General features: G+C 44.0%; 4 protein-coding genes across 4 annotated transcripts in view; 2 read left to right on the top strand and 2 right to left on the bottom strand.

The window, feature by feature from the left end:
- The window catches only part of LOC128302791 (uncharacterized), a 33,053-nt gene extending 32,046 nt beyond the window's left edge, over positions 1–1,007 (bottom strand). The window contains exon 1 of the mRNA XM_053039643.1: positions 905–1,007. Within this exon, the coding sequence (XP_052895603.1) occupies positions 905–1,007 (103 nt within the window). The remainder of the gene's footprint in view (positions 1–904) is intronic.
- A 1,728-nt stretch (positions 1,008–2,735) lies between these two features.
- Positions 2,736–7,877, bottom strand: LOC128301894 (inositol polyphosphate 5-phosphatase E). The gene is made up of 3 exons (XM_053038562.1): positions 5,817–7,877; positions 5,476–5,738; positions 2,736–5,413 (listed from the first exon to the last, which is right to left on the bottom strand). The coding sequence occupies exons 1-3, from the start codon at positions 7,875–7,877 to the stop codon at positions 5,305–5,307; spliced, it is 2,433 nt and encodes an 810-aa protein (XP_052894522.1). The 3' UTR covers positions 2,736–5,304.
- A 1,344-nt stretch (positions 7,878–9,221) lies between these two features.
- Positions 9,222–11,951, top strand: LOC128302482 (uncharacterized). The gene is made up of 2 exons (XM_053039317.1): positions 9,222–9,276; positions 9,363–11,951. The coding sequence occupies exons 1-2, from the start codon at positions 9,235–9,237 to the stop codon at positions 10,944–10,946; spliced, it is 1,626 nt and encodes a 541-aa protein (XP_052895277.1). The 5' UTR covers positions 9,222–9,234; the 3' UTR covers positions 10,947–11,951.
- A 522-nt stretch (positions 11,952–12,473) lies between these two features.
- Positions 12,474–15,607, top strand: LOC128302354 (mRNA-capping enzyme). The gene is made up of 2 exons (XM_053039162.1): positions 12,474–12,683; positions 12,750–15,607. The coding sequence occupies exon 2, from the start codon at positions 12,895–12,897 to the stop codon at positions 14,698–14,700; it is 1,806 nt and encodes a 601-aa protein (XP_052895122.1). The 5' UTR covers positions 12,474–12,683; positions 12,750–12,894; the 3' UTR covers positions 14,701–15,607.
- Positions 15,608–16,770: the final 1,163 nt, after the last annotated feature.

Raw genomic sequence — 16,770 nt, 5'->3', positions numbered from 1 at the left:
GCGAAAGTGCCAGTGTCTGGTATTCTGTGTACGCATTTCATGCTGCTATCCAGATATCGATACGATCTTCTTGCGCATTAACAGTGTTTTATGAGTTCAAACACACCGAAGGTACTGCTACTGCACACACATCCAAGCGAGACGGAGGAAAATGCTTTTACGTATATCTCTCCAGAAGAGAGGTTAGGATACTGATGTATCCGCACAATGCATTTGCACTAATTTCGCACAGAAAGACGATTTGTTTCTGGCATCTTTGTCCTTGCCAGACACAACCACTCGCACACGGGGTAAACAACAGCTACTACTACTACTACTATTGCTACTACTACTACTACTGCATTTGCCTTCTACTCAAATGCCACCAACACTACGGTCCCAGTCGGAGCACGCAGGATGACTGCTGATCATGCTGCCACGATACCGTTCGGTTGGCTTCGTTCCGTTTCTAGTAAACACAACCACTGCCACCGTGTGGAGTAGTGACAGGTTGGACAAAGCGCTATTGAACATGAGGTTAGAGTTCCATGTTGGTGGCAGACGAACTTCCAAAGGTACGTGTGCGGAGTTGGTAATGGCGCGTTATCTTGTCATAAGGTTACAATTCAATGCGTAAGAAGCCAAAACAAGCCAATTTCGCAGCTACAAACGCAACTTCGGTTAATAAGGGGAAGCGGACTCGACGGAAACCGTTCGCCATGTATAGTGAGATGGATACGCCAGCGAAATAACAACAGAACAGATGACTTTTTCGTTCTTACGTTAAAGCCAGTTTTCTCGTTCGGAAAACCCCGTGGAGAAATGATAAAATTCTCACAGTGATCAAAACCACGCACGGGAAGACGAACCCATGGCGAAGAATTTGGACTCCCGCCATTCAACATTTTAGTGTGCTCGCTCTAACCGGTATTGCTCTCCTGCTTGCGCACACCCGTAATGGAAACTCCCCTCAAAAGCTCTTCGGCTGTTCGCTTCTTCGGCGTCATTTGCTCTCGCTCGTACCCCATCGCACGTACACACAGGCGACGAGGGTTGCAAACATCTTCCTGTTTTAACCTCACTTTTAGGTCGTGAATTCACTTCGGACGGAGGCATTTCTTACATACACACCCTATATTAAACATTGCAGTTTTGTTTTGCTCTCTGAATGCACGCACGCATTTCGCGCTTGGCGAATATTACACTACATCTAACAATGTTGTTTACTTTACCCGTTATGCCGCTGGTACAGTTTTAGTTACGCAAATCAATCAATTGCAGCTTTACGTGTAGTGTTAACGGGTTTGTTTTCATGTGCAGTGACGAGCTACGCCGTAAATTTTTAAATCTCGTTTCGGTTACGTTTTATTACTGAAAAATGTTCGTCAATGGCATATTTTGCTGATTTTCTGCTTTAATGTCAATACGGAAGTTCGGCGTGAAACAATTTACTAAATGCCTTTCAACATTACAATTTGCCTGAAAAATCAGTACACTTGGACATCTCAAATCATGGTTTTAAATTGTAAATAACATCGAAACAACCCATGTGTTAATGTTTGCTCAATGTCCACCGGGGCTTAGTGTGTGGAAGTTGTCTCGGTGAAGGCTGTGTATCGCAGTGCAACAATTTTGCAAGATTTTCAGTAAAATAGCGTAACATTTTATTGAATCATTGAACAGTATTCTGAAAATCCGTTTACTGTGGTTTCAGTAAACTGCCCCATGATTTTCATTACTGAAAGCTACAGTAAGCCATTTTTGTACTGAAAGTTTACTGAATTTACAGCACACAAAAATTCAACAATTCAACAACCCAAAGCGAATCCAATCGAAATCAAAGAGAACTGTTCTTTCTTATAGAGGTTGAAGGAATAGCCTTATGAATGAACTTCGTTATGCGCAAGTATCTGCGCAAATTTAAGCTTTATTCTCGTACTTACAACATTTGATCCGTGCAATCTCACTAACGAAAAACAAATCTATCACATATATATCACAAATCAGTAAAACAAACCAGTTCTAATTAAAATGATCACTGCACATGATTCTATTAATATTAGATGAGCGCTTTTTTGAGCTTTCAAACATTTTAGCACACTACCCCAAACTTTACGAAAATGAACATCCTGGAAAAGCTTCCTAATTCGCTACCACTCCCCCTGTTCATTTTTGATAAATGGAAAAGAAGGCGTGGTTGACTGCTGTTTGCATACGAAACTGATACTAGATGGCGCTGTCTGTGTTGGCTGCGTACGTATTGCTTGGCAAACGTAGCCTAATTTTGTACTGGATCCAAATACTAATTTTGGAGATCATTTACGGGCTCCATAACTGGATTTTAGCCTTCAGAGGGTGTGTGAAAGGAAGAAGGATAATTCTCATTCTCATTCTCAGCGGTACGCTGCTATCGCAGCTGTTTTAGGATGTGAAAAAACACACTTTACAACTACTTTTTATGTTATTTGATGCACATTTTCCAGTGCATCCAGTTCATTAAAATTAATTATGCACACACACACTTTTCACAGCACTTTTTTACTTCGAGAAGGCATGAAAAGCAGAGGAATGTACGTGTGTATGTCGGACGATGATAGATTGAAATGTAAACGACGTTAAGCAGACCACCAAACTGTGTGTTTGTGATATTAGTAAACCTTAGCAGATTTGTTACAAAATGAAACACAATGCAAAAGCACTACATTTAGAGAAGTGTGAAAATGGTAAAAGAAATCAGCATCGCCGCCGATTTGCGGTTTTTCTTTATTCACTTTACAATCATTGCTGATCTAGATGAGCAAAAATGTGTGGTTTTGTTGAGATACGTTTTTTCTTCTAATTGTTCTAGAGCGCCACAGTTTTAATCTTCAGCATCTGTGTGCTGAGAAGAGAGTTTCCATGAGTACTGTTTCTTAGATGCTATAAAATTGTTTCTTTTTCTGTTCGCTGCTGTTTGCTTCTCTGCCTATTATTTGATGGTTTATACATTCCTATAAAATAATGCATTTGGAAGATGTCGATACAGTTCTCGTTTGAGTTATATTGTTGTAGCCTGTTTGATAAGCAGTGTGATCCTATCTGCGGACGCCGTTACACTGGTTGATGGCCATTCATTGTCGTCCACTTGTCTAAGACTACGGCTAACAGCGCGAGATAATGAATGTGAAATCTGTTAATTTCAAGTCCTTATACACATTAAAACCCAGGGTAGTTGCATTAGAGGTGCCTGTTCTCTTTGCAATAGCACGCATTGCTATAATTCATTGCTTTTTACCATTCATTTTCTGAAAACGAACACTCGAAAGCAGCGTTTAAACGTGACTTCCATCTTAAGCTAATCACTGCTAGTTGTGAAGTAATTGATCGCTCGTGTTCGATCAAAATCAGGGATTCATTTGACTGGAGAATGTTTGTAGGAATGCATGCATCGTTAGTGGAACAGAGATTGTGGAATATTGTTTGTTATGCAGTAATCTTTAAAAAAACGATGGTATTCACTAGCTCAAGTAGAGCAAATGGTCAACCATAAATGGGACCTGAAGTTATCGATAAGTATCGAGATCATAAATTCCCTTCGTTCCGAGAACTTTCGTACGTAAAGTGTCTGACAACCGATTGCTTAATGGTCCTTTTGCCCAACAGTTCTGGATTAACTTGTGTTGTTTGTAAAACAGCCAAAGGCACAGATGTAGGATAGATAGATATTTGCTTCGCTTTTTTACCATCGAGATAGTTGGGTTGAGCGTTCGGGTTGAACACGGTTGCTAATGATATTTAGAATATGCTCGCTACAAACAACAGCACATAACGCAGGACCGCTGGACAAGAATAAATCGATTACATACACATTAGTGCTGCACGACCGGTCTACTAGCTATCACACTAGATCTCGTTTGCGAGACATTGCAGTTAGTTTAAGCAATTGCCGAAATACGCGCTTCGATTGCTAAATTGTGAGAGATTGCGATCGAATTATCTCAAGAAGCTCTCCGCCAAATAAGAGGATAAAGCTTTTACAATCCTAATGATTAAATAAATAAGGACATAAATTATTACAATTAGGACAAAACTGAACGGTAATAGTAACTATAATAAACAGCTTGCATCTCTTTCGTTATATCCACAGTTACGCTGATGACTAGTAAATTTTCCAAATTTTTAAAATCACAATGTGAAACAGCAAATTAAACTGATATCATGAACGTATCTCGTACTCACGGAAGAAACGTGCGGTTCGAAAAGAAAAACTTTTCCTTAAATATGAATTGACATTGCCTAGTGCTTTAGATATGTTTGTAAAGTTTTACCTCAGACACGTCTTTCCTTTCCGTAAGTTTAATCGAACGATGTACGATCACTGTCCTGTGACTGTTCCATCAGCACTATTGAGAGGAACGATTTCATTCTCGAATATCTCCCGTAGTTATGGCTTCACCCTAAACATCTATCGGAACACATGACACTCATATATAGAGTCTTATACGCACACCCTCATCTGTCCTACTATCTCAGTTTAATACATTGTATACACTGTTTCTAGTTTATCTAAACAATAGAGAAAGGCTACAGGTTTCTTTTGTCTTTTAACTCGTTTTAGTCAATGGCAATCTTGTCTTGTACGCTTTGCCACGCAGCAGTAGGGTCTTTTATCATCTACAAGTCCTTTTGCACTTGCTTCTATGCTATTATATTTGGGATTTCAATTGCATTATAGTAACGCATCTATGCATACACACACTTACACTCGTGCTAAACACTTGTTCCAATATTTGGTATCTAATTGAGTGAGCCGGTCCGAACCTCTAAGTTCCATTTTATAGATGCTTATGCAGCGTTACCATGTTACAGTAAGATGTGTATTCAATGACTAGAAATATGATGCTCGCTTACAGAAAAACCGCAACAGCACCGCTGACTAGAGTACATTGAGAAGGAACACTTAAGGCTTTCCGTTGAGAGAGGAAACTATTCAATGGTGCCATTTTGCACTTTTCTATTGCGTTGGTAGACGAAGGAATACACGAGACTCACATCCTGTACTGTTCTTCGTCCGGTATTGTTAATGTTACACGATATTTGTGGGTTTGTGTAGCACCGCCACTTAAGTCCCAGACTTCAAAATTGAGAAAGTATTGCATCTTATCATTATTAAGCTCCGACATTGCGCATTGTCAAATCGCATGGTTTGATCAACTCATTGTTCCACTTTAATTCCCTGCTTATTCACATTCGCTACAACAGGCCCGCTTCCTGGACTGGACTATTGTATCAGCTAGCCATTTCATGTGAGTGATACTTCTTACCTTAACGGTCGAATAACCGGCGTCATTGTATATTGCACACGGCCGATGAACCAGCTCCAGAATTGTCCAAACGGCGTTTCATACCTTCTAGATAAACCTCCCGATTGAACAGTCCGGCTGCGAGTGGTACGCTGTGTGGAATGTACAAATAATTAGCATTCAGCAGTCAACAGTAGACTACATCGCAACTTACGTATCAATACCAGGTCGGATAATATTCCGGAACAGTGCCCATACCGGCTTGTGATCGGATGATGTTATGCTCTGTACCGAATCATACGCCAAACATTTAACAGGTGACGGAGGGTGCGAAATTTTACCTCCTGGAGGTAAGTTTGAGCTACGCCGATGAACGGTAGTTACTGGCAAGGGTTTAAATTTGTACAAAATCCGGTCGGTGTACGCGGGAGCGCGTTGTTTGCTGGACGAATCGAAACGCTGTGTGCCGGGATCGTACTGGAAATGAAAATGAATAACAAATACGTACATTGATGCTAAGTACGCCACCGACACGGATCAGTAGTGCATGGTTACCTTATACGTCGGCGGGAAAGTAATTTTGGCCTCTCGGAACCCCCGAAAGGCTGCGCCATCCGACAGCACGGAAGTAAGCTGATCGGTATGCATAAACCCGTGCGGCAAATGGGCCGGCAGTGGGAACTGTGTCGTTTCGATCCACTGCATCAGCTTCTCCCTCGGTTCGCCCAGACGAAAATTTAGATCCCCACACCAATACACGCTGTCGAAGTTTTGCGTAACGTCCTTGTTCCGGTGTTTCACCGTCAGATTGCGAGGAAGATCGAGTGCATGGATGATCTTTTTCACGTCCGATACGCGCTCTTTCACTTTCTGCTGGTGTGCCGTCAGGTGTGACGTTACGAACAGGAACGACGTGCCAAACAGGCAGAAGGAGATCGCGACCGCACCCTTAGTGCGGAACGCTGTACCGGGCCGTACCGAAAGGCAGGCATCTTCCGGTTCCGAGCAAAACCATATCAAATCGCGCCGGATAAAGGCTGCCAAATGTAGCGTACCGAGGCTGGTGGAATGTAACAGTATGTGTGAAGGGCCCAACGTTTCCTGTAACGTTACCTCCCACTCGAACCGTTCCGAGCAGGACTCTTGTGTGCCGAAAACAATAATATCCGGTACGTGTTCGAGCGCAGTCGGTAGCACGAAATCGTTCATCTGCCGCGGTGGACTCTGGCCGTTCATGTTCCACGTGCCAATAAAGATGGTGACTTCCCGTGTCGGAAGTATCTTGTCCAGTTCCGTTGCACCCAACAGCGAAGTGGATCCGAGCCGGCCATGTAAGAAGTTTCGCTGCCGTGCCTTTTCTGCCGGAATCAAGTTGAGCACGTGGGCCGCCATTAGTGCTTGGCGAGCGAGCGAATCGGCCGAGCCAGGAGGGGCTTTAGCATTCGTTTCCGATTCGTCCATACCGCTTCCGATCCCGACCACACCGGATGCGGTAGTTACCATGTCGAACGACATTGACTTGCGAGATTCGCGCTGATCGTTAGGATCGCATCCACCGGGAAGTAATAAATCGTCCTCCTTTTCGGCAATATTCGGAGAGCTGTAGTGCTGTTCCATCTTTTCGTAACCGTCCATATTGCACCGATGCAGAGGCGGTAGGAACCGTTCCTTGAACCGTGACTTGCTCGACATAATTGCACGTTGCGTGTGGTTCTGGTATTCCCGAAACACGATCGGTTTCGTTACCACACGATTGTTGACGAGCGATACCGTCGCTTTCGGAGCACGTCCATTGACATCGTATTCTTCCTGTGGCGTTTCAACGCGTGGCCCCACCTCCAGTGGTCGACGGTGGCGCAATGGGCTTGTCTTCTCTATTGGATAGCTGGTGCTCGATTTAGCCGTTAGTTCCAGCTTCAGCTGTTGCCGACGCTGCTGCATTTCAAGATCGTACGAATCACTGCCCGCACTAGAACTGCCCGTAGCTGGGTGCGAGTAGCGATTCCGTGGCGGTGACTTCACAATTGCTTCGTCGATCGAGCAACAGAGATTAAACTGTCCTCCGCCTCCGCTAGTGGTGGATGTGTTTCCTCCTGCGACGTAACTACTCAAACGATTGCCAAGCGAGATACGGGTGGAGGAATTGTCTCGCTTTCGTACCGCGGTCGGAATTTTTGTCGCCGTTGAGCCTTCCGGTCCCGTTGACGAGGTGGTGGTAGTAGTTGTCGTCGTTGATGACGTTGAGAGCAGCTGGTATGAGTTGGTATCGCTTGGATTGGACGAATCTTGCCGTTGGCTAGTGCTGCTAGTTGATGTCGTCGTAGCGGTTACGGTACCACCGTTACTGTTGCTGCTACTATTGTTATTTGCTTTCGTTGCGTGCTGTGGCGGAATAGTGTGATGATTCCCGAGCAAACTAAAACTCGATCCACTGTCGACCGTTTGCTGCTCGTCTTCACTCTCCGAACATCGTTGCGGCTCAACACGTGACGAACGTTTCGACAGCAAACCGAGAAACGGTCGTTTGCCCTTTCCGCTGCTACTAACGTTGTTGGTAAGATTTGCGTTACCAGCGGGAGGCTTGGAACCGCTTGTTTCCGGCACGGATTTATCCATCGTGAGCTTTTCTTTCTAATCCTTACACCGTGCCTTAGACTGGAGACCGAATATGATCGTACGACGCTGCTGTTTGTATCACTGCACTCACTGCCGTTATATAAGACAGTAAACATGCCGTCCAAACGCAGGACGCTAAAGTGGCTGCAGCGATCGGGTTCAACTGCAGCTGGTAACTAACTACGAGCTGACGTTCATGGCCACGACAACGACGACCACGTCGGGGACAGTAACGATGTTCTCCGTGCATTGTTGTTTATTTTTAGCCACCAAACGGGCGGTCCACTCGCAAGCTGTGCCCTTGATTTATACATATGATGAAGCTGATGGTGTTGATACGTCTCTAGCAGCCAGATCCAACGATGACGGCGGCAGTCTGTCGCAGGACACTTTCGTTTCGTTTCTGCCGTATTCTACTGACATCGTGCGGGTGTGTTGGCGGTGGCACGGCAAGATGCTTCGCGCACCATCATCACGTTCTTCTCAACGCCCCGGATCTATCCGCAATTTGTTGATTCAGTGCACTCATCCTGTAACACTACACACATACACCAGAGACTCACGGGCATGGTTGGGCATGCTTTCGCTCATTTACATCATTGCTCAATCAGGTGCAAAACTCAGTGCAATAGGACGATGACGTAGGACGACGGTTTTGATTAGCTTCAGACGAGGATTATGACGACGGTGTCCTATGGGGCCACCTATCCTGAAACTCTTCACTTGTCCGTAAAGTGTTTGTAGCAAAACAAAACAACTAGTCGATGAACTCGAACATTTGCTTCACACTTATCTGAAAAAGAGCAGGATTGTTAAAGAAATAACAACGAAAACGAATCCATTTCTTGCAATTGCGCACAGTAATCGAGTAGTGGAGTAGAGCCGGAAAGTATTACCACCCCCTGCAGCCAACCGGGTACACACGATTGCCGTTTTTTTTCAGGATTATTTATTTACTTCACCTGTCACACGTGTGTGACATTTCGCAAAAGGATAAACAGACACTTCCAATGTTGAAGTTGCTTAAATTTAATAAAACTTGGATTACTACCCATGACGGGATATTTATTACTACCAAACCTGTTTCAAACAATATTGTAATAATTCGTTCGATCAGAAATGGGTCAAAAACTGTCTCGATTTTATGACCCAAACAGCACTCTGTCCAGCATGCCCAAACTGTCAGCAGTCTGACAGCACGTAAACAATCGAATCGTCGAAAAATAAAAGTGATGTTCGCGCAGAGAAAAGCAGACAAATTTGCTAGTGAAAATAGTTTGTAGTTTCTGTTCCAAATTTTCCTCGTTTTGTGAGGAATATAGTTCCCGCCTCCCGGTAGCTGACGGCGATAGAATCCATGACGATGGATGTTAACAGAAATAATGCTTTTTTCGAAAAGGTAATGAAAGATGTTTCTTTTGTTTGACCGTGGAATGAGTGTGATCAATGGTATGGTTTTTTATGTCTATTTTTTCCCCTGATTAGTTAAAACAAAATGTTACGGATACTTTCGACCGTTTGCGGAAAGCGATTGATATGAGGGAGAAGCTCCTGCTCAGACAGCTTACCGTCGTGGTACAACAAGCGCAGCACATCACGTTCGAGTACGATAGTATACGTTTTCTGGGCGACGGCGAGGATGAGCTGGTTGGGCGCATACGCACGTACGGCAGGTACAACATCGACAACTTTAACGTAATTCTACAGAAGGAACCATTCGAAAACGAAGATTACATTCTCCCATCGAACGACCACGATCTGATGCATAAAAGCTGTCGCCAAGGTGCGGATGATGAGCGAAATCCGGAGAGTGAGGAGATTGTGGTGGAGTTTTTCAACAACCGTAGTCTCATTAAGGACAGCGCCGAAATGGTTCGGGAATCGATCATAAACCTTACATTGAACGAAAGCCGTGAGCTCATCGATCGAACCATAGGTGGAAGCAAGCCGTACCAAGGGACGGTGGATGTGACCAACGAAGAACAGCCAACAGTCGATGGTACAGAATCGTTATTGCGTGCATGTAAAATCGATCCAACAACGCATCGGTTGTACAGGGGTCGCAACTCCATAACCGACATCCCGTTCGATTCACTTTCTTTCCAAGGTGATGAGCAACAGGACGATGGTAGTAACAACAACGTAGTTAGCGTTGCCAATGGCAACTCGAAGCACATCCGTAATGTATCGCGTGATGGCGACACAGTGATTTCACTTTCGCTACCACCACAGCGCATGATACCCAAAGCTTCACAAACGGATGGATTGATTGTCGCCAGTGCCACCGATTCGGAAGGGAACGTTCGCGAACCGACGACCTGCAAGGCGGCTTTAGATAAGCGCATGAAAAATGTAAACCATGTCACGATGAACAGCTGTGGCAGTACGATCAATTTGAAGAACGTCACCAATCTCACGATTAATTCGTGCTCGGAAATACCACCATTGAAAGAGAAACAACGATCGGAACCGGAGACCGATCCCAAATGTCCCTCAGAAGAAGGTAGTCCGGAGTGTGGTTTCTACAAGCGGCTTATAACGGAAAATAAAATCCTACGCAACCATATACTCAAGTCGAAGCTGGGCGGAGGAGTAGGATCCCGCTTCATTAAATCACAACAACCAATGGTGAGCTCTTCCGCGTCCGTCGATGCGTCGTTGTCCTCGGTTACGGACGATGAAACGATTACAAACTCAAAGCAACCATCTCACGACACCGATGGTCTTTCGAGTAGCAGCAGCAGCAGCACCAGCGGCAGTATTGCACCCCCGGTGGTACAAGAAACCAATCTTAACATTCCACTTTCAGAACAGGAATTACAGCATATGTTTGACGGAGTACCTTCCTCCATGTATGAAAAAAGCCTTTCATTTGTGCTGGGCGAACTGTACGGATTGCAGAGCGGATTGGATGGTAATGGTGCGGCTAACCTAACAAGTACCGGTTCAGGTAAAACAAAAGAACACACAATGCAGATTCAACAGTGGTTGAAGCAAATTATCTCGGAAGCCGAAACGGAACCGTTTCAAAATGCAGAGATGCTTGAATTTAGCAAAATTCATGATTAAACAATCGTGAAACCATCCTGTCGGTGAATGTTCCAAAAAACAGTGTTTAATTATCCGTGCGGATACAATTTCTTATCATTATCTGTGATTATTTAAGTTCCATATACTTTTTGAGTGAGTTGAAATTTACGCCGCCGAAGAACGATACTGCCTTGTTCGTTCTCAAACCGATGCCCTCGCGATACGTTCGAGTACTGAATACTACAAAGATTTCCCTCAGACCCTTTTCACCGTTATTATTTGCACCTATTTTCTTGTGTGGGTTTCTATGTTTAGTTAACTATACTTTTCTTCAACTTATTGTTAAAAATCTACATTACGCTAGTTCGATACATTGTTTTTCCATGGTATTTGTCTAACTGTGCAACTGATTACTAACTTACCCTATGCGCAACATTCCACTATTCTGTTGCACACTCAATGCATGTGATTCCGATGCGAATCATTTTCAAAGTTGTGTGCCATTGTGAAAGGTACTTAGATGTAATTTAATGTTTCATACAGTCTTAAGAAAAGCAGAATATAATTAACAGAATTCGCCCACTAGTACTGTCACTGCTAGGTTACTTACGCTACACTATACTACGTTTTGGAGAACGGAATGTGGAACGTAATCCACACGGAATGTGTTGTGTAGTTTTACACAAAGAAACAGAAAACACTTTTACATTACATCGGTTTCTTAAGCTTGAGTACTCAAATAGGAAATAAAAAAAGAACGATTCAAGTCAAGTGATTGTAAGGATCACATTTTTAAGCTTTATCCGGCTTGCAAAAGGATGCTTACCAAGAAAAGTAAAACTTAAATTTACATTATGCACTGAAAGATTATGGGTGTACTTATGGCAAACAAATATGCAAAAAATAGTAAAAGTAAATATGTAATGCGTGTGCGTATTTGTGTGAGTGTTAGGATGGAACGATTTCTCTCGATTATCGCTTCTTCGAACGTATAGTAATGACGTGTTCATTAAAAACTTCATTTGGTAAATAAATATATCAAATTGCTGGTAAATATGTGTAATAAAGAAAAATCGAAAAATTACTTACGTTCGCAAATTAATTTAATTCAGTTATACTAGAGGCGAGGGTTATCTTTCTCTCTTCTTTAATTTTCGGGTGCAATCTGTCGTTCAAGGAGCCAGCCATTCGATCTACGTTCCGGACGATCCTAGCGTATATAATAATATCCTGCCAAAGATTTCTTTTATCATCCATTTCTTCAGCATACCAAGTCTAAACGACTGTAGTTGCGATAACTAAATCCACATTTGCTTCATGATGTGAGTACTCAACGTTACCCGTTCGAATTGTCCCTTTTTGTCGGAACTATTCGTTCTGCCGGATTAGATAGGAACGGGTGTTCTCGCGGTAATGTACATCACCATGGCAAAAAGAAACATATGATAGTTGTGATTTAATTGTGGCTATCAACAAACCAAAACTTGGCTGTCAAACGTTGACTTGTGCTTGTCACATCACGGCTCATATACGTAGCCTGATCTGGTCGAGTTTACAGAAGAAACTTTCCGATTCTTAGCCCAACTGTTTGCGTAGTAAAAATCCGGAATTTCTTTTACCATTTATCTGAAGACAAACGAATTGCATGAGATCCGTGGCCTCGAAACGCCAGTCGGCAAAGCAACAGTGCTTACCGCATTATATTAGAGTACACCGAAAAGTGATGGTGGCAATGTGTTGAGCTCTGGGGCAAAAGCTCTGAGGAAGCGACCATTGGTTCGTGGACAATATTCTATTTTTTCTCCTGGTCCTTCACTGATTGCGGTGTTCTTGCCTTCACAGACAACGATTTCGTGAGGTGAAAATCGGCCCATAATCGGTTAGGCGGTTCCCGTATCTGAACAGATTAGGGATTCTCTGAGTACTAACTTACGCTCGTTTGCGTCGTATCATCAGCATCAGTGCGAGCAAATCTCATCCGCAAGCAATGTCTCGTGGTCCTGGTCCCATTCCGGCCCGCTGGCTTCACTGCCCGCGGAAATCCGAAAAGCTCATAGCAGGCCTTTTCCTGGCCTTTAAGACACCGCTAAAGCAAGAGTTTCAATCACAGATGCCCATTAATTGTTACTTCACTCCGTCGATGTTGTTCGATCTGATGAAACGCCACCAGCAACGCATTGGCATGTGGATTGATCTAACTAACACAAACCGTTTCTACGACAAGAACCAGATCATCGACGCTAACTGTCGGTACATCAAGCTAAAGTGTCGTGGCCACGGCGAAACACCGAGCGTTCAGCAAACGAAATCATTCATTGAGCTTGTGGAAGAGTTCAAACTGGAGAAGCCGTTGGATATGATTGGAGTGCACTGCACGCATGGCTTCAATCGGACGGGTTTCTTGATCGTTTCGTACATGGTCGAGCGATTGGACTGTTCCCTGGATGCGGCCTTGAGTGTATTCGCTGATGCTCGTCCGCCGGGCATCTACAAGGCTGATTACATTAAGGAGCTGTACGCTCGATACGGAGATGATGAAAATGTTCCGCTGCCACCGGAACTTCCAGACTGGTGCTTGGAGTATGATGACGGAGATCGACAGAACCATCAAGACGAGGATGATGATGGCTTCGATGAAGAGAATAGCAACGGCAAAGGATCGAAGCGAAAGCATGATTCCGAAAACGGCCAAGAAGGTCCCAGTCTCAAGCGTAAGCGAGTTTCGTACAACTCAAATGCGGTCTTCATGGACGGTGTGCCGAAGGTGTCGCTAGTAACAGATGAACCATTAATCTTGAAACTTCAAGCCCGAGTCCGCACGATGTGTGGTAGCAAGCTGCAGGGCTTTACGGGCGCTCAGCCCGTCTCGATGGACATGAACAATATACGCTACCTCACCGAGATGCCCTACCGGGTGTCGTGGAAAGCGGACGGAACGCGCTATATGATGTTGATACACCGCGAAGGGGAGATCTATTTCTTCGATCGTGACAATTCGGTGTTCGCGGTGGAGAATCTCCGGTTTCCGTCACGCTTGGACCTGAAGCAGCACATCACGGACACGCTAGTGGATGGTGAGATGGTGATTGACGTACAGGGGCAGCAGCGCCACCCTCGCTACCTGGTGTACGATATAATATATCTCAATGACCGCGAAGTGCGTAAGCAACGGTTCCATCCGGAGCGGATATCGTTAATCAATCACGAACTAATTGGACCGCGTAATCGGGCCATCGAGCAGGGCTTACTTGACCGCAGCAGGGAACCGTTCAGTGTGCGGTTAAAAAATTTCTGGGACATTTCACAATCACAAGCACTGCTTGGGCCTAAGTTTAAAGAACAGCTGCTCCACGAACCGGACGGGCTTATTTACCAGCCCTCGCTCGATCCGTACGAGTCGGGCGTTTGTCCGCGCGTGCTCAAGTGGAAACCGCACCACATGAACTCGATCGACTTCCGGCTAGTGATCAAGGAAGAGACCGGGTATGGTATGGTGCCGGGCAAGAAAGGGTTGCTGTACGTTGGCGGAATGGACCAGAACTATGGTGAGATCAAGCTGACTCGCGAACTAAGACAGTTGAACAACAAAATTATCGAGTGCAAATTTGAAAACGGTAAATGGGTGCTGATGCGCGAGCGCACGGATAAATCGTTCCCGAACAGCTACGAAACGGCCAGAAATGTGTACGAAAGTATCCGCAATCCGGTTACCGAGGAACGGCTGTTGACACTGATCCAGAAGCAGGCCTTTCGATCGGATTCCGATCGGATGCCTCCACCACGGCCTCAATGAGTCGACCGATCAAGGAGCAAAGTGGAAGGCTTAGTGTAGAGTTTAAAACCGGAGCACATTGACTTATGACTGGCATTGATAATAAGAACAAAATTTTAAAAATTCCCGTAAACAGTTGCTCATTTAAGCAAAAGTAAGAAGCAGCTCTACCCTCACAGCAAAAGACACAGTAACCATAATGTGTTACCATGGATACGATGGACTACTACACAGCCAGGCAAATTTGGTTAATTTACGCTCAAATTACCCTCAACTTACAGGGTAAATCAAAGGCATATAAGCTGTCGATAATTTACCCATTCGTTCAGTTTGGCATGTTAACTTCAGTGGTATGGTGGTAAGATATGCTGATTTTCGCTTAATTTGCCGTTTAATTTATTGGTAAATTAAGGAAATCCCATGCACTGAGCGTACACCGCAAAATGGCAAAGAAAAAGCTGGTCGAATGGGTAAATTAACAGATCGCAGCCGGACCGGGTAGATTCGCCCTTGTCTTTCATGATATCTTTCACGGTTGAAGAATATTCTTACTCATTTCACAATTTCAATACGTTACATGTTGGAACACACTGTGTTAAGGCTGGTTAGGTTCAAAACGCTGTAAAGTTGTTTGTTTTATGTGTGTAGGAAAAGCAGAATATCATGCCGTTCATTCAATGTTGCGGATGTAACCGATAATTTATTATTAGTTACAACAAATGTCGTAAATAGGTGGTTCCATTTTGAAGCAAACTGCATTGCAATGCATATAGTGAAGGAATAATTACGAAGACCATTTAAATCTTGTAATTGTGTAAAATGCGTAAAATGTGTAAAGAATTGAAAGACATGTTTTGTTAAAATAGAAACATTTGGGAGAAAATTCCACATCTAAATAGTGAAATTAATTGAATAATAAAACCAAGAACCTTGTAATAAAGTTCTATAATCAAGTGTTTAGTATCGTCTCGACAGGTAATTTCAGCAAGTGGGTCCTTAATCTCTTTCCGTTTACCTGATTTCCTTGTAAGCTGGGGTTGAATTTTCTGGAGACAAACAGTTTCCCTAGACATTTCTATCCATCTTTTCACAAACCCGAAAGCCCCTGTTGGTATGTCCTTATGGGTTGCTTTGACATTCTTTTCATCCATCTCGTCCCAGTGCAGGTCACGAGGAACACTGTGTGACTGGGCGTCTCCATTGTGCTGTGTTAAAACATTCAAAAGAATGGGTCGTAGTAACAGGTGGCTGCGATTTCACCACAGTGCGCTACCTTCTTGGTTCGTTTTTCCTCTTGGTGTGGTGAAAAGGAAAAATTATCGACCGCTTCTACAATGATATTGAGTTGTAAATAAGTGGCTCTTCCTTATTAAACGCACCTAATTATTTAATGCGGGTTTTACGAGAATTGCTACAAAACCCGAATATGGTTTGGTGTTCAGCCCAAAGCTTACCTCTCGTTTGTATGTAACCAGCGGCGGATCAAACGGTAGGCGGAGTAGGCGGTCGCCTAGAGTCTCGCCGTGTTGGGGACCCCAAGAAATGTGTGTAGTAGTTGTATACATAGGCCCAGTCTCCTATGGTAGAGGGGGCCCCGAAGGGTACCACAAGAGGACCCGATGGTGAAATTTGAAGTTGGGACAAAATGCCCCGGAATCGGCCTGTTTTGTTACTTGTGATACCATTCAAACGGATTAGAGTGTTTTGTCATCTGCAACAGCGGTATTCATAAAGCCGATAGTTTAAACAGCATAGCTTACAGCAATTGCAAGCGCGAGCCAAGTATTGCAATGGTCGATCAGTATCCCTAAAACCAACTGGTGATCGTCAAACAAGACAACATGCATCCTACCTTGTGGCCAATGGGGCTTATTATTTCGGCACATCCTGGCATGGACGGAACAGTTCGCGTAGTGACGCTGCGCACAGCATCCGGTAAACAAATCGTACCGGTTGGCAATGTTACCCAATCCAAATGTGCTCAGCAATTAGGATAGGAAGATTGGCACTGGCACTGAATAGCATGTAGCAACAAACCATGTTTACATTTATTTTCTTTCATAGTTGTAAATAAACAAAAAATAACAAAAA

This window comes from Anopheles moucheti, chromosome 3 (genome assembly GCF_943734755.1).
Source record: "Anopheles moucheti chromosome 3, idAnoMoucSN_F20_07, whole genome shotgun sequence".
Taxonomy (NCBI): domain Eukaryota; kingdom Metazoa; phylum Arthropoda; class Insecta; order Diptera; family Culicidae; genus Anopheles; species Anopheles moucheti.
Note: the sequence above shows the minus strand (reverse complement) of the source record. Positions and strands in the feature narration are given on the sequence as shown.